The sequence below is a fragment of the Ananas comosus genome, linkage group 5 (assembly GCF_001540865.1).
Source record: "Ananas comosus cultivar F153 linkage group 5, ASM154086v1, whole genome shotgun sequence".
Classification (NCBI taxonomy): domain Eukaryota; kingdom Viridiplantae; phylum Streptophyta; class Magnoliopsida; order Poales; family Bromeliaceae; genus Ananas; species Ananas comosus.
This window is the reverse complement of record NC_033625.1, coordinates 1,119,549-1,140,312: the sequence shown is the minus strand read 5'-3', so window position 1 is coordinate 1,140,312 and position 20,764 is coordinate 1,119,549. Positions and strand designations below refer to the sequence as shown.

The 20,764-nt window shown below is 36.2% G+C and overlaps 3 protein-coding genes across 4 annotated transcripts; all 3 read right to left on the bottom strand.

Annotated features, from left to right (window-relative positions):
• Nucleotides 135-5,541, bottom strand: LOC109710623 (transmembrane 9 superfamily member 7-like). The gene is made up of 7 exons (XM_020233338.1): nt 5,307-5,541; nt 3,881-4,045; nt 3,659-3,768; nt 3,395-3,488; nt 3,191-3,303; nt 2,278-2,419; nt 135-1,626 (listed from the first exon to the last, which is right to left on the bottom strand). Exons 1-7 carry the CDS (start codon nt 5,427-5,429, stop codon nt 469-471), a joined length of 1,905 nt encoding a protein of 634 aa, XP_020088927.1. The 5' UTR covers nt 5,430-5,541; the 3' UTR covers nt 135-468.
• Nucleotides 8,569-12,177, bottom strand: LOC109710887 (translation machinery-associated protein 22). Of its 2 annotated transcripts, none has more exons than XM_020233680.1 (7): nt 11,884-12,177; nt 11,690-11,767; nt 10,820-10,884; nt 9,570-9,651; nt 9,386-9,453; nt 9,214-9,297; nt 8,569-8,853 (listed from the first exon to the last, which is right to left on the bottom strand). In XM_020233680.1, exons 1-7 carry the CDS (start codon nt 12,029-12,031, stop codon nt 8,797-8,799), a joined length of 582 nt encoding a protein of 193 aa, XP_020089269.1. In that variant the 5' UTR covers nt 12,032-12,177; the 3' UTR covers nt 8,569-8,796. The 2 variants fall into 2 exon arrangements, with proteins under 2 accessions (XP_020089269.1, XP_020089268.1); XM_020233679.1 differs by having other exon boundaries at nt 11,666-11,767; nt 11,884-12,172.
• Nucleotides 12,922-18,842, bottom strand: LOC109710442 (V-type proton ATPase subunit B 2). The gene is made up of 15 exons (XM_020233002.1): nt 18,700-18,842; nt 18,083-18,154; nt 17,616-17,671; nt 17,393-17,491; nt 16,646-16,705; nt 16,133-16,244; nt 15,800-16,008; nt 14,933-15,061; nt 14,710-14,847; nt 14,361-14,511; nt 14,021-14,103; nt 13,795-13,842; nt 13,624-13,677; nt 13,456-13,539; nt 12,922-13,371 (listed from the first exon to the last, which is right to left on the bottom strand). The coding sequence occupies exons 2-15, from the start codon at nt 18,138-18,140 to the stop codon at nt 13,183-13,185; spliced, it is 1,470 nt and encodes a 489-aa protein (XP_020088591.1). The 5' UTR covers nt 18,141-18,154; nt 18,700-18,842; the 3' UTR covers nt 12,922-13,182.

Sequence of the window (20,764 nt, the reverse complement as noted above, 5' to 3'; positions counted from 1 at the left end):
ATGCTTATGAATAATGTGTGTTTACCCCTTCACATACGACCTGCCTTATTGCAGAAAACAAAAAGGAAAAAGATAGAAAAAAGGATACCAAGCTAATCAATGTGAAAACATCAAGCTAGTAACATGCAATCAAAACTATGAACGGTAGAAGAAATTCCTTAATTTCAAATGTGTGTGCAATCACTTAAAGTGTCTAATAATCTTTGAGTCCCTTATAAAAGGAAATAAATCTAACATTGTTCAGTGTTGTACAAATATCATTAAGAAAGAGAGATAAATTACAAGCAGTACATTATTTGGAGGTTGAACAAAACAATTAAACATCCCTGTTTTTGATCTGCAAGTTCAAAATAGTGGTTCATCCCTGTCACAATTCTCTGAATCACTGTTCAAGTGTGACTCCGTCCCTAGTGTCTGAATTCTTAGTGAGAGAACATACATAATCCTCTCTTCTGTGCTACAGTCTCATCAATCTATTTTCACGGATGAATATATTTTTCGGACGAACCAGAAACAGGCATAGAAGCCGATGGTCCCAGTGAGTACGAAGAAAGCATAAGACACGATCAACATGTACCCAAAGTATAGAATACCTGAGACAAACTTCGTGATATCCAACTTGGTGAAGAAATAGAATGCTGAATATGCAAAAAGATATAAAGCGGAAGAGCCAGCGGTCAAGTACGCCCTCCACCACCAATGGTAATCCTCACTACACAGCTGGAAGTAGCAAAGCACTATTGCGATTTCCGCGCAAGTTATGAGTAGGATGATGAATACGATGAAGAGGAAGCCGAAGATGTAGTAGAATTGGTTCAGCCAGATGGAAGTGAGAATAAAGAATAGCTCAATAAAGACAGCACCGAATGGTAAAATACCGCCGATCAGAATAGAGAAAGCCGGATGCATGTACCATCCCACCTCAGGGATTTGCCTAGGAATTTTGTTGGTTTTCACAGGGTCCTCAATAGCCGGCTTCTTGAACCCTAGGTAACTGCCAAGAAAGACTAAAGGAACTGAAATGCCAAACCAAAGGAGAACCAAAGCGAACATAGTCCCGAAAGGAACAGCTCCTGATGACTTCTCCCCCCAGATCAATGCATTCAGGAAGAAGAAGATGGCGAAGACTATACCAGGGAACATGAATGCAGTTTTTAGGGTTATCTTCTTCCACTCTGTGCCTTTGAACATTTTATAGAGGCGGGATGAGGAATATCCTGCGAATAGGCCCATAAAAACCCATAATAGGACCAAAGCAGTCATAAGGGCCCCGCGGTTGGAGGGGGATAGAAACCCTAGCAGGGCGAATATCATTGTGACAAGTGTCATCCCAAAAAACTGAACTCCAGTTCCCACGTAAGCGCAGAGTAGGCCGGAATGGATGGGAGGGCGGAATACGTCACCATGAACAAGTTTCCATCCAGTTTCTTCCTGAGCTTCGTCCTGATTATCTAGTTGGTTATAGTTTGCTATATCCCTATAGAGTGTTCTTAACATGATCATCGCTACCATGCCAGAGAGAAAGAGGACAATCACTAGAGAGTTGATGATTGAAAACCAGTGAATTTGCTCATCATTCATGAGAAGGTAAGTGTCCCAGCGAGATGCCCATTTGATGTCACTAGGCTGAGATATGAGCAAAACAGAAGAGGATGTGAGAATCCAAAGGTGGTTTTGTGAAAATGACCAATCTAATTTCCTGATTTTGCAGTTTGGGCCCTTCTTTCATCTTTGCAACTTTGGGCCGAAATATATTTATTTATAGACTCAAATGTTATCTGGCTGCCTTTCAATGAATCCCTCCATTATTTATTCAAAGCCTGTTTGGTTGTTTGGCCTTTTTGTAGGGTAATACTAGGAGAAGCACTCTATTAAAGCACTACATTAAAATTTCTCATACAGCTTCTCTTCATAGCAGAAGAGGCAGCTCCAGATTAGAGCTTCTACTTTTTCAGCAAAGAATCTCATTTCGGCTTTCTATTGTACTAGAAGGTCCTGATTATTTAATTTGTGAAATGCTCTACTGGAAGCAGCTGTAGTTGAGAGCAAAAAAAAAAGGACGGGCTGCTTGTAGCAAAAGGCAACAAACAGATACAGGGCTGATAGGCACTTAGTAGGTAGGGACCTTCCAGCCCAGGAAAGACCCTTTTGGTCCAAAATCACTAGAGTGTAAGAAGAAAATAGAAGTTGCAAAATCAAGAAAGAAGCGTACTTTCTACTCAAATGACTGAGTGCAAAATAGAAATGAAGACAAGTTAAAAAAGAATAGGAATGTACCTGGAAAGAAACATCATATGTGAATACAATGTAAGCATCTGCAGCTACTTCCTGGGGAGTTTGGCCGCCTGGAGTTATCTGAGCATTGCATGTTGACAATTTAGGGTTTTTATCATCCCATTCACTGTATTTATGCTTTACACTGTATATAGAACAGAAATTGTTAACAAGAGAACTAAATTAAAGAAAGCAGTTAAATGCTATTCTTCATGAAGATATATTATTTGAGTAGCAAATTAAAATGGACACTGCGCCTGATAATTTGGTACCAACGCATTAAAACTGCAATGGAACAATTATCAGCTTCAACTGTGTAATCTTGTACAGATACCTCTTTATATCTTAATACGCCCTGATAACTGTAAGCAAAGATGAACTTTTATTGAGCACCAAAGGCAACCAACATACATAAAATTATCGTCTGAAACAGAGTATCAGAAAATTCATTTGATTAAGGTTCCGTTCGATATTTGGAAAGAAAGATACCAGTTTGAACCAGTCAGAAACAGTCAGTTTAGTCCATTTTCTGTACTGCATAATTTTGACCTGGGACTTTGATTTGACTAGATTTCCATCCAATGCCGGCAGAACACAATATATAATAAGATCAAAAAAGCATCATAAAACTAAATCTGCAAGGCCACAATGAAGAAGCACACGAGTCTCCTCAGATAGTTTTCAAAATGCATGATTCCTAAAGGTACTACAAATATTGGCTATAAAATTCTATTCTTGCCATCCAAGCTCCATCACTTCCTCTGGTCTGTTGTTAGTAGGGTTAGAATAATTTGTATTAGAGCTGCCCAATAGATTGTTGTTCCTCAAGAGGACTGAAATCCAGCAACTTAACCATAAATATGCCAACACTATATGTGACAAGAAAAGAACACAGAAGGAAAAAGAAAAAATTCACCTGCTTGGAATCACCTCAAAACCAACAATACGAGCATCCTCAGTCTCTTGGTCTTCATGGTACATGACTTTGAAACTCAAGTGATTGTCTATGTAATACTTGTCATCCTTGTCCTGGATGCATTGTAGTTAATCAAAATCAACCAACAAAGGAACTTGCCATAAAGAGTTTGACAATTGCTACTCAAAACAGAGTGTTAGTTACCTTATAACCAACTGCGAAACCATGTTCATAGCTTAATGCATCGCTTCCATCTCTTCTTTGCCTAGGAACTGCAACAGGAAGATTATCCAAGATCCTAAAAGGTGTAAATATCAAAAGCATCGTTAACACAAAAAAGATAGCGATCACAAAAGTAAGTGGAAAAGAAAAAACTGGACATTTATAACAATAAACTAGACAATTTTACAAAAAAAATCTTTGTACTGTGAATAATTGGTAGGAAAGACACACAAACTAACTACTTACATGTTGACTCGGTATTCATCATCTATCTTTTCTTTGAATTTCTTCACAGCTTGCTGAGTAAGCTTGGTGCGACATGCCACTTTGCAACTCTCATCCCTTCCCATTTTGAACTGTGTTGAATCATACACGCCAAGCACAGTTAACCAACCAAACAAAATACTAATCCTTATAACTGATCTTCCTACTACTATTTAACAAAAAGGTGAATTGAAGATTACTCACTGCATAGACAGAATTCTCAATTCGATCGCCACGAAGAACCTCCCCCAAGTTCTCAGCACTGTTCACAATGTTGGGAGGCTTGCAATAGTCCAAGAAATAGTAGTCATAAGGAAGTTGCGTCTTTGTAGATGAAAGCTTGTTCACTTTCACTTGAAGTTCATCGTCCTGCAAAAAGGTGGAGAATGATCATATAACTGCATAATCGGTGGAATTATAAAAACAATTTGTGTAACAACAAAAACAAAAATTCTTTCATAAATTCTTTGTGGAGAACAAAGAGCATAAAACAATCTCAAAGAAGATTTTTTTAAAAAAAGACATAAACTGGCAAGGGAAACAGGCAGCCATTTTATGGGCAACTCAGCAATATACAGTCACAAAATATTAACATACACAATGAAGATGAAGAACACATAATCTTGCCCAGTAAATTTTGCCAGATCTTCAAGATAAAGGTAAATGTAATTCAGCCGATTATTTAGAATGTAAAAAGATCAAGCATGATTAAATAACCATCAATATTTTGACTTCCACTCTATACCAGCAGATAGCTACTTTTTCTTGGAACTTGACCAAGTTAAAACATCTTTAAACACCCTAGCCTACAACTTAAATCATCTGAAAGCTCCCAAAACAATAAAGCAACTATTAATTTGATCTAGACACATCTTCACAACAAATTTAAACCCAATTTATCTGCCATTTGAAATTGACAGCATTCACTATTTGTTTTCGCAGCTTTTTTCTCGGTTCAAAATGCTTAACCCAACTTTCCATTAAAGCAATCCCCATATAAATTGAATAATTTCTGCCGAGAAATGAGATGATCCAAACCACCTCAAGAGATTCCCAATGCCTCACTCGACAACTATTATTACGCAATTACACCTGACTCAATCTCATTCTGTACCACAGCCCAATTAAGCTCTGCTTCAGTTATTCTATCCAAGTAAACACTATTATCTGTTCTGATCCACAAAATTGAATTCTCAACTATTCACTCTTTCCCATTAAAACAAACTGCTGATCAGTTGAGAGATTCACATAGTAAATAGAATCATGAGGGGATCCAGCTATTTTTGAGCAAACGCCCTTCTAAGTACAAAAATTTAGTACAAAGACAAGGTTTTTAAAGAACATTTCTGGAATCGACATTAAACACATTCCGTAATTACACCAGCTAAACTTACATTACGTGAACTATCTTCTTCAACAGACCTAACAACTCCCAACGATCCGTAAAATAACTCAAACAAAAGTAAGCAGAACCGCGACACAAATCTACGTCGTCCTAGGTCAATCCAGTGAGATGAACTAGAAGAAGAGCATAAGAAACCATTATCTCAAACAAAAGATCGAATCAAAAACTGAAACACTAGTTACATAAACTACGACCTGCGATCGAACTCGAGAAAGATGATCTCACCTTCTGGAAATCGCGCGGGGCGACACCGGGGAGGTAGAAGCCGTCGGCGGGAGACATGGCGAGAAGCCATGGGAGGAGGAGGAGGAGGAGCGCCGCCACCGCCACTTCGCCGGAGCTCCCCATGCGATTAAAGAGAGAGAGAGATAGAGAGAGAGAGAGAGAGAGGAGCTCGAAAGAGGAGAAGAGAAGGAGAGGAGAGGGTGCACAGAACGAGAGGAGACGACGACGACTCAGTACATATTTCTACGGGTTTTTTTTTTTTTTTACTGAATTTTAAGTTTAGGTGGAATAGTGGACAAATAATCTATGGGTGAAAATGCTCGGAGACCCTCTCAACTATAGCTGTTCTGAAAACGGTCCATTAATTTTATTTTTCCCATTGATAGGCCTCTTCCCTGTTTTTTTTGTGTTAAATTCATTATATATTTTAAGTTTATTAAAACCATTAATACGATAGATTGCTGAAAAACTTAATAAAACTAAGCTCGTATAAATTTGAAAAAATAAAAATTAAAAAATATATCATTTATATAAAAAATACATCAAAGCCATTCGGAAGTAGACTATAGCCGAGGGAGTCTTCCGTAGTTCCATTTATTTTTATCTACTCTACTTGGTGTAACGATTCAGAAAATTAAAAATTCAAAAACTGAGAAGCCATTTAAGTTTTAAGAATTAGAGAGTTAACTTAAAATTTAGACTGAAAAATTGTGAGATGATGAAATGAAAAAAATGTTATTTACAAGTGTAGTGTGATCGGTGCATTATAATTTTTATTTATCTTTTCACAATATTAAAACTTTAAATTTCTATTTCCTACTATCATTTTTTTTTTTTTTTTTNCCTGCTCGATTTGTAATGCTACTAGATTATATAGCAAATTAACCAAACACAGTTATCCTGGCATGATTGCCCGTAATCCTGACAGGATAACTCGAACCAAATGCACCCAAAAGGAATAAAAAAAAAAAAAATCCAATCGAAAGAGCAAAAAAAAAAAAAAGAAAAAAAAAAGAGTCAATTTATTCTACAACTACACGACGTGCCTTCATCAATTTATGCACTGAGCAAATTGCTTTGAATTATTGTATCGGTGGGTAAACATGCTAGATGTAGTTGTAAGTACTTTAAAATACAATATAATATGCAAAATGTTCAGGCACTTTATCACGTTACCCATTTATTACTGGGACATATATTATAGGCTCTATGGTCCCACGAACCGTATATTTTAGCTATCTTTCTATGTTCTATGTATATGTATATGTTCCTGTTTATGATTGAGATTGACTCAGGTAAGAGTTGTTTCTGAACCGAAGAAAATGATCCATCATCTATCTCATCCTTATGTCGATTGCAAATCTTCTACTTGTTCCTGTATAATTTACTATTTTTTTACTTCATCACTACCACTGCGGGTGTGTTTGGATCCTAGTAATATCTTTTTGTTATTTGGTTGTCTCTAAAAATTTGTTTTCCTTTTTCTTTTTTTTTTTTTCTTTTTTTTCTTTTTTTTTTTGCAGATTTTTGAAAACCTCGCTCAGATAAATCACGGTGCAGGAACGTGGTAACTCGCGGTCCACGAGGTAAACTTTTGTTTTTTTTTTTTTTTTGAGAGAGAGAGATAGGTAGCACGCTATCCAAACTTAGCTAGAAATATGAATCAACTAGAATTCGAACTTGGGTCTCGAATACCAACCACCAAACTTTTTGTCACTTGTTCTAGGGACGATCGGTACAGGATAAACTTTTATGTATTATATTACATACTTATTGTATAATATATTTTAAATATATTTATTTATAAAAAAATTATAATAATAATATATATAGTATAATAATTATTGTATATTAATAATATATAATATATATATATATATAATAGTTTTTCTCTTTTTTTTTTCCTTTCAACGAAACAACCATAAAAAAAAATTCCCTACAAACCAAACAATGGATAACGTAAAATTCTTTTTCCTCCGAAAATCTTTCTTCCACCGAAATTTTTTTGTGAATCAAACACACACAATATGATTCGAAAAGTTACACTTTGTTACTATATAATTTTAGTTTGTTTTATTGCAAAAAACCTGCAATTACAAAAGAAAGTAATGTAATACATTTTACAAACAATAAATAATAAAATATAAATCATATAGAATAGTAAAATGCTATATTATTATACTGTCTTATGACTTCCAAAAACTTTTTTTTTTTTTGAGAAATAGATAGCAAGCTATCTGCTTCATTCATTAAGTAAAATAAATTGAGCGTACAGAGATGAAAGCAGCTTAGGCCTCCAAAAAAAAATAGACAACAGGTCAAAAGGGTAAAAAGAGATGTGACAACAGATCAAAGGGGCAAAAAGAGATATGAGGAAAGTGTAAAAAGGAAGAGTAGCCTAATGTCGCTCATATCAGCACGGTCCAGTCGGTCGTAAGAAGATTAACACGTTCCAGAGAGCGGGCCGCGTCGGGCGGAGTTGTCTGAAAAACGGAGTTGTTTCTATCCCTCCAGACCACCCACCAGATCGCAGCCAGTAGGATTAGACTTCGCATTCTTACCAATTCAACAGGAATGGCAGCTAAGTCAGCCCAAAGACTTCTTACGTCACCCACGGTGGCAATGGGTATATCCAATCCATCCACACTGACAAAAAGGTATCGGACATAAACGCAGTTACAGAAGAAATGATCACAGCTTTCCGTTGATACAGTGCAGAAGGCACATTGTTGGTCAACGAAAATGCCTCGCTGGAGTAGTCTGTCAGCAGTGCGTAATCTCTTTCGAAATAATAGCCAAATGAAGACTTTGATTTTCAGCGAAATTTTCAGAGTCCAAATATGCCAGTTCAACGGGGTTCGAAGTCCAAAAAAACAATATTTTTTTAATTATCCTATTTAATGATATTAAAGAGTAAGATAAAAATATAACCATTGGAAAATTAAAAAAAACATTTTACAACGCAAGATAACAAACTAAAACTATGCCAAACTACAGGAGGGCAAATTGAAATTTACCCAAGTTTTAAATCAATAAAAATGGAAATAGAATGGAAGGTAGATTAACTACTGGTTTACATATGGCATGGTGGACCTAGTCCAGGCAACAATATCTACAAAATACAGCTATTAAGGGCCTAAATGTTCTACATGTTCTTCATCTACAGACCTAATATTAGAGCACCACCAAGTACAATTTCTTAGAAAGATTGAACATAAATGAATAATAGCAAACCCTTCTCAAATGCACAGAGAATACCCAAAAAAAAGAAAACGGCGCAGGCATCGGCGAGATTATAACTCAGATAAGCAGGTTTTTTTTAACATAGCCGGAAAATACAGGAATTTCTGAAAATAGAGAAAGGAGTTGATTTATAACAAAGCAAATTGTGGAAATGCCACAATATCGTAAAGAGGGGCAGATTCCACCATATAACTTAATATGGAACTACATAACAGTGTTTTATCCTTTGCTCCTCCCAGGTGCAGAGTCAAGCAGCAGCAACCTTTCTTCCATCTTCAATGAAGAAAATTGCCGATTCAGGCACCTGATAAATGCCAAGCAGCAAAATCATCATATTTGTTTCATCTTTTGAATATCATAATTAAGATATGGGGCACTGTAAGGCCAATAAAACATCCATTGTTGCTTTGGTTATCAGATCTCTTTCTGAGCAGTTCTAATGAAACATCGGACTAATTAGTCACTACTTAGTACACATTATCATATCCCATAAGGCACTATAATCAATATAAAAATTTCTAGCAGCAATAGAAGTTAAGGTCCTTTTCATTTCTCATTGATGGTTTATCGCAATACTTCTTAAGGCGATGACTTATCTTCTAAAGGTGGCATAAGATCAAACTATAAGTATATGACATAGATTCAAATCGTAGAGAAAAATTACATCTGGCCATGTCTCAGTTAGGAACTCCACAATATCATATGCTATGTCTCCTTGAACATCAATTTGCTCTTTGTCAGTTGGGCCCTGAAACCAGTTATCAAACAGGCATTATTAATTGGTGCATGCATAAACATTCAAGAAGTCCATAAATTGATTAGAAATGATAGTGTACCTTAACAACAGAAGCCCCAGTAGCAAACTTCTTTCCAAGCTTCTTAGAAGCATCACTGAGTTTTATGCCTATAACATCATGCAAAAATACTCAAATAATCAAGCATTTAACTTTCCGATAATTTGGTTTTATACAGAATCTTGAAGAGGAAAGAGGAACTAAGATTTCTTTATTAAATACGCACCAAATAATTCAAGGCCTTTTACAACAGTAACACACTTGCGCTTGTTTCGGACAATCTTCTCAATCACAACTTCTTGCTTCTCCTGAAAGAGAAGGTACCCATCAATGTTTAAATGATGTCATAAAGCATTCTGACATGTGGTCCAGAATAATGATTTATGCAGACCATTAACAAAAAGTTAGAGAAAGTTATTGATTCTCAACCTTATATCAAGTTTAGTAAATGTAATTAGGTCCAAGGTCTATGCGAAAGTTTGATACCACTTTTTAGATAGAGAAGCAAACCAAAACAAAATAATATCGGTCTTATCTAACAAATCCAAACCATAGTTGAATCATTTCTTAAAGAAATCGTCCCAAACTAAGCTGAGACTGAGGGTTTAGTCCAGTTTCGCGGTTATTTTGCACTGTACTTGAGCTATCATACCTTTGAAATACCACATAGAAAATTTCTGGAACGATATTGTCATATCATATGTATGATGCAGCAACTTTTGAACCTTCCCTTTATTCTCTGTGTATGGAGGAGTTTGTGGTTGTGTGGGCGTCCAGGGTTGGAGTGTTGTGGAATGTCTCAAATAGTCCTATACTGGAGGAGATATAGGGAATTCGACCAATACTTAACTAGTAGTTTACTAGTATTACGAATTAGAGCTTTAGCATTCTAGAATTTATTGATAGGCTTTGTGTTCAACGTACTATAATAGACTAGTTGGGCATCACAAAATCAAGCATTGTAACACAACACTAGTTTAGAAAAGATAAACATGGAAGACTACAACATCACATAAATAGTGTGAAGCTGATCCTCTTTAAGTGAACAAAGGCTGAAGGAACTTGTAACTGTTTAATCAAATATTTGTAGCAATGCATCACATCAATAAGTCCCAAATTACATGTCAGAGGGGGAAAAAAGTAATTAATGACAATTATAGCTGATCTAGTTGCATCAAAAGGGAAGCTAAGAAAAACATTAACTCTCCTTGGAGTAAAGGGATTAGGTAGAATAACAGCCAACAAAAGGAAAGGCATTCAAGGCATGGTTGAACTATGAAAAATTGAATTTTTCTAATAGGAACTTTCTGTTACAGCCAATGTATAAGAATCATTATGTTCACAGCAAACAACTTCAATCTATTCCACTAAAATTTGTAGATAACTGCAATGAAGTTAAGATCAATGATTTAATGCAACATTAGCCACAATATATACATATATATATATATATATATGGAAGGCTAAGAAACCTACTTTCTTCTTTATTTTACCGCCAGGAAGGCGTTTTACTTCTTCTTGCTTAGACCCTGATGTGCTGCCTACAATAAGCAAAGGGACGAAAAACTTCATCAGAAGAACTTGCACTAACTCATCGCTACTATGCGATAAAGTCAGAGTAAAGCAACAAAAGAGGAAAAAAAACAGTTATTATAAACCAAAAAAAAAAGGGTGTCTACTCCGATAAATTGTTCATATATTGTTATGCCAAGTTAACATATTTGCCAAGAATTGCAAGATCCGAAGTAACATGACGGTCATCTTTATGTTTACAATGTTAAATTCCACACAAAAGGCTAACTACGAAAAAAAAAAAAAAACTATTGTGACATTCACTAAAACAATGTTAGGCAACATTGAATATTCCACAGTTAGATTTCATCCTACACACACATCAAACACCTCCTCTACATGTCTTTGGCAACAACTAATTCTCGTTCGTAAATCAAAATTCATCATGATGATTACTTCTTGTGAAGAAGGCAACTGACTAAGCACGGAAGGGTCGAAGAACCTACTAATAGTTGTACTGAATTCACTTAAAAACTTTTTTTTTCTTCTCAATTTTGCCCTGTGAACAGAAAAGGCAGATTTTTTTTTAGCACTCCAATATAAGCGATAATATTTCTACTAAATCTGTCGCTTAAATATTGAGATTTAATGTACCTCCAACCTCATCTTCAACTACAAACCAGTAAGTACACGATTCCCCAGGAATTTAACATAGAATTTAGCTTCGACATGTTCTCGAACTACTCCAAATCAGAACATTTGGAACCGGATCAGATTTGCCGAATCCGATGCTTAGAATAATTCTTATACCTGAATTCGCACTGGAGCCCTCACCTCCGCCGTCTCCGGCGCCGGAAATCCCCACCGCCTGGAGCTGCTCCGCTGCCTTGTCGACGTCCTTCTCCTTGGCATCTGGATCAAAATCGAAGCGGAAACGGATTCGTGAGAGGAAACAGAGAAAGGGTCGTTGGGGGGGGGAGAGAATCGAGGGATGGGTTAGGGTTAGGGTTTGGGATGGGGGGAAGCACCGTTGAGGAGATCGGGGTAGAGATGGGGGGCGTTTTGGCGGAGCCAGGGCTTGCACTTGTCGAAGTCGGGGCCGAACTCGCAGTACTCGGCGGGGAGGCCGCAGACGCCGCAGTAGAGGACGCGCACCGGCTGCGGCTTCTCCGCCATGGGGGAGGGGAGCGGCTTCTGCCAACAGCGTTTTTTTTCCCCTTTGGCTTCGCTGAGAACTAAGAGGGTTTACAATGAGATTCGTCCGAGAAAAAACTGCGGAGAGAGGTGGAGGTGAAGAGCCCGGACACGGGACAGGTCGGGGAGTAACTTATGACGAGTTTTGCATATTAGTCCCTCGAATATTTCCGACTGAAATGTAAGCGCCCCCCACAAAAAAAAACTCGTTACGGAGAGAAAAAACAGTGCCTTGAACAAATACAGGCTTCGTTTTGGATTGCGCATAAAAAAGTACGAGAAAAAAATATTTTATTTATTTTTGCATGCTGAGTACAATATATTTTCAGTGATTCTATTGGAGAATGTAGAAACATATTCCGATATTTTGTTACCCCAACCTTTTATTTTATTTAATAGCGTTAGATAAATCTCAATACTAAACTAAACTTTAATTGCATTGCATGGGAGAAAACCACGTTCCAAATTCGCGTGGAATTTTTTAAAAAAAGTGTGTTGTTTTTGAAGTTGGATGGTGATATAAAAGCACGATTGAATCTCGACCGAAATTATTCTTTGTTTTTCCGTTGTTATATCTAATTATACTTTTTTTGTCTTGAACACTCAAATAATTCCTGGAGAAAAATAAAAAGATTTGCTCAAAAAGCTTGAGGAATTGAAGGTGCAGATCAGCTTCAGACGCAGCAGCATTGGGACGAAGCAGAATTTTGACGAAAAATTCAGAGAGGAAGGAATAGTCTAAAACCACCGCAAACATTATTTAATCCAATCATTAACATCAAAATTATTGGTAAAACACATTAGAGAATATGATACCCCAATGAGCAAATCTATCTCTGCTTGACATGGTAAATGGTCTAAAATCAGAAATATAATAACTCAACATCATAAAAGCAACCCAATTTGCATCTTACAGGCTTTTAGTAGTAGCAATTAATAAAAACATAGGGTATAATACAAGATGTCACATTACAAAAGCAAGAAGTGCAAGGCGCATGCACAAAAACTCTAATATTTTATGCAGTAAAGAATAACATTCAAAGATATAAGGCAAAAAAGATTCGAGTTTTCGAACTTCAATTTATTCAAACTGCTCTTCATGAAGATTGGAGTTCTACAAAATAACGAGAAATTCAGTGGGCAGCAGCATCTCTGCTGTAGTATTGGTCTAGAGTCTTCGCAGGTATACGGTGGAGAAGCTCACGGGGGAATATCCGGAGCAGTGTCCATGCAAGGTCCAGTGACTGGAAGACGTTGCGAGTGTCGTATGCACCTTGCGCGACAAATTTCCTCTCAAACTTGTCCAGGAATTCAAGGTAGAGCTGCAAACAAACAAATTTTAAAATAAATTAGCACATCATATATTAAAAAAATAGTCAAGAAAAAACTGCAGAGAAAGAAAGTACCAGATCCTCCGACGAGAGAGCCTCCTCTCCTACAACAGCCTTCATAGCCTGAACATCCTTTCCAATAGCATAATTGGCATAGAGCTGAACAATAGAACAGATAAATCAAATAAAGGGACCCACAAATTGATCTCATCAGCAACAGATTAACCCATTCCACAATTATACCTGATTAGATACATCCGCATGATCACGGCGAGTCATGCCCTCGCCAATAGCACTCTGCAAAGCACGAGATAAGAATAAAAAATCACAAAAGGTGCCTACTATAAAGTTTCAAGCCACAAGAAAATACACATACATATATATCAAAGGACCTTCAAGTATTGGAAAACTCACCTTCATCAATCTAGATAGAGATGGCAGGACATTGATAGGTGGATATATCTGAGAAAATAAGGCAATGGCAAAATCTTCATAATACAATCATACAACAAAGAGGGCACTCTGAAAAGCCTATAAAGCATGCTATTTTTATAAAGGAACACAACTGCAGCAATAGAAACGGGCGTTCTGGGTTTATCTACATCTCTGTTAAAAGTACAAAATAAAGTATGAGTGGTACCTGTCGATTGTATAGCTGCCTATCGATATATATTTGACCTTCGGTAATGTAGCCAGTAAGATCGGGAGTAGGATGTGTGATATCTATTAAGGAAAGAGAACAGAACTAGTGCATTAGGACATGCCGTTAGACGCCTATAAGAAATTACNCCCATAAGTTACTATATGGTATTGGCACTTGGATGGTTTTCTCTCATTCAGCCATTGTTACAATCATTTGCAAACTCTTATTCATGGGTTCATGTTGGGCTATATTCTACATCAAAGCACCATCATCCTCTCATGCTGACCAAAAGGATTGCTTGACTAAGAATGAGCAGAGCAAAGAGTAGCATATTTACCGTCATTAGGCATAGTCAAAATGGGTATCTGCGTGATGGAGCCTTTTCTTCCTTCTATACGCCCAGCTCGTTCATATATGGTTGCCAGATCAGTGTACATATAACCAGGATAACCACGTCTACCTGGCACTTCTTCTCGTGCTGCTGAAACCTAAAAAATATGCACAAGTTGCACAAGTTAAAAGAATATGGACTTAGCAATTGAATATTTAATGTGGCTATTAAATAAAGGTCCTCTCTTATTGCATGTTGTTGCTTCAGTGGCTATTAAATAGAAATAGTGACATTTCATCAGCACAAGATGTGCATGTTTTGATCAAAAGAGAATGAGAGAGAATAGAACGAATACCTCACGAAGTGCATCAGCATAAGAGCTCATATCTGTTAGAATGACAAGAACATGCTTCCCACATTCATAAGCCAAATATTCAGCGGTAGTTAATGCAATACGAGGGGTGATAATGCGCTCAATGGTGGGATCATTTGCCTGCAAGCAAGCAGAAGGGCAGAGTTGAACACCATATTTTATCACCTACAAAGAATTAACAGGTCTAAGATGGCGTTAAACCTACCAGATTTAGGAAAAGGGTGACCCTCTCCATAGAACCGTTTTCTTCAAAATCACGTTTGAAGAACTGTGCTGTCTCCATATTGACACCCATAGCAGCAAACACAATGGCAAAATTGTCTTCTCCTCCATCCTGGTGGTTGAAAGGAATTAACACAAAAAAGTCTAACATTAGCTAGCTTCCACAAAAAAAAGAGAAAAAAAAAAAAAAAAAAAAAAAAAAAAAACGCATGCCAAAGTTGTCCATGACTATGACGCATACAGTAATATTAATAAATTGTCTAGAAGAAATTCCAAAAACAATGGGTTCTTCTGGCTGGCACTGATTTAGACCCTAGGATTATTCAGCAGCATCAGATACGAACATGAGAAAACATAATTATCACACAACTTCTTCAATAAATGCTTGAAAAAGGAATTTTTTTTTATTTCATATGAAACTTTCGAGTTACAGTGAATATTTTGTATAGTATGGTTTGTCAGGCGTGTACAGAACTAGCCATTTCTCTGCACTAACATGTTTATATCTCCTATACATCACATTCTCCTTGCACAGTTCAGATATATTATAATGCAAGGTTCTTCGTCACATATTCCCACATTTATTTCACAAACTAGATATTGAGTTTGATCAAATCAATCTCGACATGGTTCATGATTACATTTCTGAGCAGAGGGCAATTATAGATACTATCCCTAATCCATGGTCTCTTCAATAGATTGTGATAAAATTGCTAACTAGTTCCCGCACCTTTGCAAAGTTTTAATATATAAAGGAGAGCGTATCCAGATATTGCAATTTGTACAAAATGTAGGAAGTGATTTTGTATGTCACAGTTATGCTGTAGCTCAATATTAGTAGGTTCATTACCTCCAGGAGATTGTCAGATTTCTCCAAACGCTTCACAAGGCCAGCCTGACGACAAATCTGGGCAGCTATTTCATTATGAGGAAGCCCAGCAGCAGAAAAGAGAGGAATCTTTTGCCCTCGAGCAATGGAGTTCATGACATCAATGGTTGATATCCCTGTCTGAATCATTTCTTCTGGATAAGTCCTCTCACTGGGATTGATAGAGCTTCCTGGAATAAAGACAAAAGAAGAACAAGGTAAGTTTGAAAGAACACAGGTTTATGGCTACATAAATATCTAATTTCCTATGCCGCTTTTGCCACCAATAGGTAGTTTATCTTCCAAAAAGATTACCAGAAATATCCAAGTAAGCCTCGGGCAAAATTGAAGGACCATTATCAATAGGTTTTCCAGAACCATTGAAAATGCGCCCAAGCATATCAAGTGACACAGGAGTTTTCAGAACCTGTACAATAAAAAAAAGAAAATGTTACATAGTGAAAACAGATGCAAAAGCTTCAAACAAGCATAAGAAAGTAGCTTGACTGAGTTGCTAAAAAATAGAACAATAGGCATTTCCAACTCCAAAATCTTCACCACTGACCCAGAATCTTCTGAATTAGATTGCTATGCACAAATAGTGCAAATAGAGAGAACCCACCCAGATTATTAAACCAGAGTCTGATTATCTTTCTAAGAACGATTTTTGGTCTTCAGTTAATTCTTTGTTTTCACAACATAAACCTCCTGTCTAGACCTCAAAATGTCTTACTAAATGATACAAACTCTAACATGAAAAGAAAAGGGAATGTAATATCTAGATGTAAACTGACCACAACTATCTATAGTTAGAGCAAAGTTGAATACCTCTCCCGTGAACTGAACAGTGGTATACTTGTTGTCTATTCCTGAAGTTCCTTCAAAGACCTGCAAACATGAAAGCATATTGACAACATTATATGAGGAACTGTCATCACACAAAATGAAAACAGAAAAAAAAAAAAAGAGAGAGAGAACTGGCCACAAACAGCAAGCAGAGATAAATTCACTCCAAAATGAATAAGCAAACTACACGTTTAAGGCTTGACGCTCTGAAAATCAGTTAAGGAGAAACTATCAGTGTAAAAATGCATTTATCAAAACTAGTTATGCGTTATTATACAACCATTTTTATCACACTTCAATGCTTGGTACTCTTAATCTGCTACTCGACTTTTAGTCTTAAGTAAGATGAAATTTTCACATCTATTAAATGCAATGAAGAATCCACATTTTGAGATGCCAGAACTCTACACCTTGAAGCAAGCCACAACATACAAGGAGAATATCTAATAAGATGAACACAATCGATGATCAGACAAATGAAATCCGAGGATAAACAGAATTAGTTGAAATTTAGAGGGATATTCACACAAGCCTGTGTAGGCAGTATAGGTTATTGTCAAGGTCAGTGGATGCTCAAAGTACGAGAGAGCAATACGAAGATATGGAATGATCTTGTATTACTAATTCTAATGAAATTTCGAGCTAATAATTGCATGTGCAAATCAAGGCAGGTAAAGCTGGTTCAGAGTATAAAATATAGATAAAATAAGAACGGAAAATGAAAGTAACCTGCACGACAGCTTTTTCTCCATCAACTTCCAAGACTTGACCTCGTCGAATTGTGCCATCTCCCAGTCGTATATTTACAATTTCCTGATACTTCGGACCCTGCATTGATTTTCAGAAGCGAAGGGAAATAGAAAATGAGATCTAAATCAATGTCCACGATGCTTCTAAAGGAGCTGGGATGGAACAAAATTGTGTGCAATCGGCAGATAAGCAAGATACGCACCTTAACTTTTTCCAAGATGACCAGAGGCCCTGCAACTCCAGAGACGGTCCTGTATTCTGCATCTCAACGAACACTAATTAAGTCACAAAATGATGACAACCTCCTCCCCACACAATTGCAACATCCCACAATTCTCAAAATTATTTTCAGCTTATGAAAGTCTAAAATCGAAACTAGTTTAATATCAAGTGAGAGTAAAACATTTAGATACTGAAGCCTTCATTTCATTTCAGATTATAATGTTCTGGATTTTTGTTTCATTAATCAAGGATTATGGCAATCTATAGAGGCCGTAGAAAATAGGGCGCATTAAGGGCGATTTCAGTTCTTCTAAATAAGAGGATAGTAACATTAATTCTTCTAAATATAGTTCATAACAACCAGCACAAGTTAAAAGTTGAAAGAGTAATCAAGGTGAATCCATCAGACATAACAACATGTCCACTAGTTACAATTACAGCCCATACCCATTCCAATCTCCAAAGTTCCCTCCTCCAACTCGCCACCGATCTTGATCAAACCCATCTTGAAAAGACAATCTGAAAGATAAGATCAAACCTGAGTAATATGCAACAAAAGCTCGATTTCCTCAGTAGAAAATTATATTAAATTTCTAGGTTAAAAAGATTTCACACTACCTTTTTAACTTTGTACAAGTCAACTGGTATAAATATAACCAAAATAACTCCAGAAGCTTTTGAAACTAATAAGCAACCATTATTACAAATACATTTTCAAATCATCCAAACAGTTTCCACACTCCACATACTGATCCATCTATCGATCAATAAATCGAGTGAGTAATTATAACTATAATCCAAGCAAAACTCCGTTATAATCCATTCCCGTACCAAATCGAAACTACAAAAAGAAAAAAAAATTACAGAAAAAGCAAAGATCGTACTAGAAAACGGATTCTCCTACTCATCAAAGAAATTATCAAATGGAGCAACCTAGCGATTAGATCTCGTAAACAGATCCGCTCGAATCAAACGCTAACGGAGAGATCCGTGTAAAATATATCGAAACGAGTAGAAATTAACAGCGATTAGGCAAAATAAAAGCGAATCGTAGAGAATCGTACCTCAGATTCCACACGGAGATGGAGAAGGGGAGAGGAGAGAGCCGGGAAGGAGACGACACAGCCACACAGGGGGTGGAAATGAAAATAAGTAATTAAATGTAGAGGAGAAATAAAAAAAGGAAAAATATCTGGATTTATAAGGGTCGTACATCTCTCCAGAAATGATATTATTGGGTGGACCATGTCCGACACGTCATCCTTAGACCGTTCTGTGTTTAAAAACACATTTGAAGTTAAAAAATAACTATTAAATATTATTTTAAAAAGACATGCTCTCGGTCTCTCAAAAATTATTTTTATAAACTATTAATGTATTAATAAATATATATGATATATTTATATTGTATGTATAATTTAGGGATAATTTTATACAGCTCCATGTAAACATATCGAATAGATATATTCCAACAAAAATTAAATTTTTAGATTTATCCCTTCAAAAGTTTAGTGATGCTCATATTTATCCCTATAGACTGTAGTTTATTACCGTTAACTCACTGTTTATTTTTTAATAAAAGAGCAGTGAAGTATCAATTTTGTCATCATAAATATGCCTCTCCAAAAGCTTTATATGTAAGAATCATATAGAAATGCCCTTATAAAAAAAATCTGAATTGTTATATTCTTTCTTTATAAAAGCTAAATAATTTACTATTGTTGCAATCTCTTCTCTACCTCTTTTTCCACAATTTTTTTTTTTACCTATCTAATACTTATTTCTAGCGCTTGACATGGGCGAAACAATACGCATCGTGGATAAATGGGGATGGAGAAATTCCTGTTACGAATTCAAAACTAGCATGTAGGAGAGAGACGAAGAGGAATAGAAAGAGAAAGAAGAAAAAGAATTCTCATCGTTAGAATTTTGATCAAACTGAAGTTTTGATCGAGAAAAGAAAATATAATAATATAAGAGAGATAAAAAAGTCAATTTGTCTTATTCACTAACTAAGGTTAAATATTTTATCTATGGTTAACTATAATTTTATAGCAGATACTAACAACAAGAATATATTTGAAACTTAAAACTTTTTAGGAATAAATCCAAAAACTCAAGATTTGTAGTGATATATCTGTTATTCGATATGTCTACAGGAAGCTGTATAAAATTATTTCTATAATTTAATAAAAATATTTATATTATAAATAGTTATAAGAGCAATATTTTGTACTGTATTCTCATAACACTACTTAAAAAAAATAAATAAATAAATAAATAAAACTAGGCTTACTAATTTTCTGTGAGAATCCAAAGCTTGGCCCTTTGCAATTATTTTAAAATTTAATATTGGTGAGGAATTTTGAAGGGAAGTGATGGAGATGGTCCATGCTCTTTAGGGATCACGACTGACGTGGTGAACTTGATCCAGGCAATAATTTTTAAATCAGAACGGTCTACGGACGACGCGGTGGATCAGGTTCAGGCCATAACCCCTCATCCAGAAGGGCAACGATTGGGCATGTATAACGTGAGGTCAGGATAGCTGATGTCGAGGCTTTTAGCGGCAGCCGTCGGATCTGAGCAGACGAACCTTCCGTTGCCATCTGGACGGATATGATTGCGGGGTGTCAGGAAGATGCTGACGGCGTACTTTTTAAAAAAATTAAATTAAAAATCGAAAACATTTTCTGCTGAGAAAAATAAAAATAAAAAAAAAATAAAAAAAATCTGGTAGAGAGATGATTCATCCAGCTGCACGTTTGCCGCGTGTACAGCTAGTTTACGGCCCCGTTCACAATAAATTAATTTCCATTTCGGAAAACCAAGAATAACCAAATTCAAATTCAAAGTAAACTATTTAGCTTGTAATCATACAGATTTTTTTGGATAATTCATTGACTAGAAATTTAAGCTTGATTTGGGTTGATGCACTTTCTCAATTTGTTGGTATAGCTTGATAAAAAAATTGGAACAATTTTCGGGTACCATGCATTAATCGACTAAATAAGAACTTAGATCCAGACAAAATTGTATCATTCGAAGCAAGGATTTAAGTACCGTAGTACGGAGTCGTGTCGAAACTTGCAGGCACGATACGGCATGATGCGTGCCGGGCCATGCCAA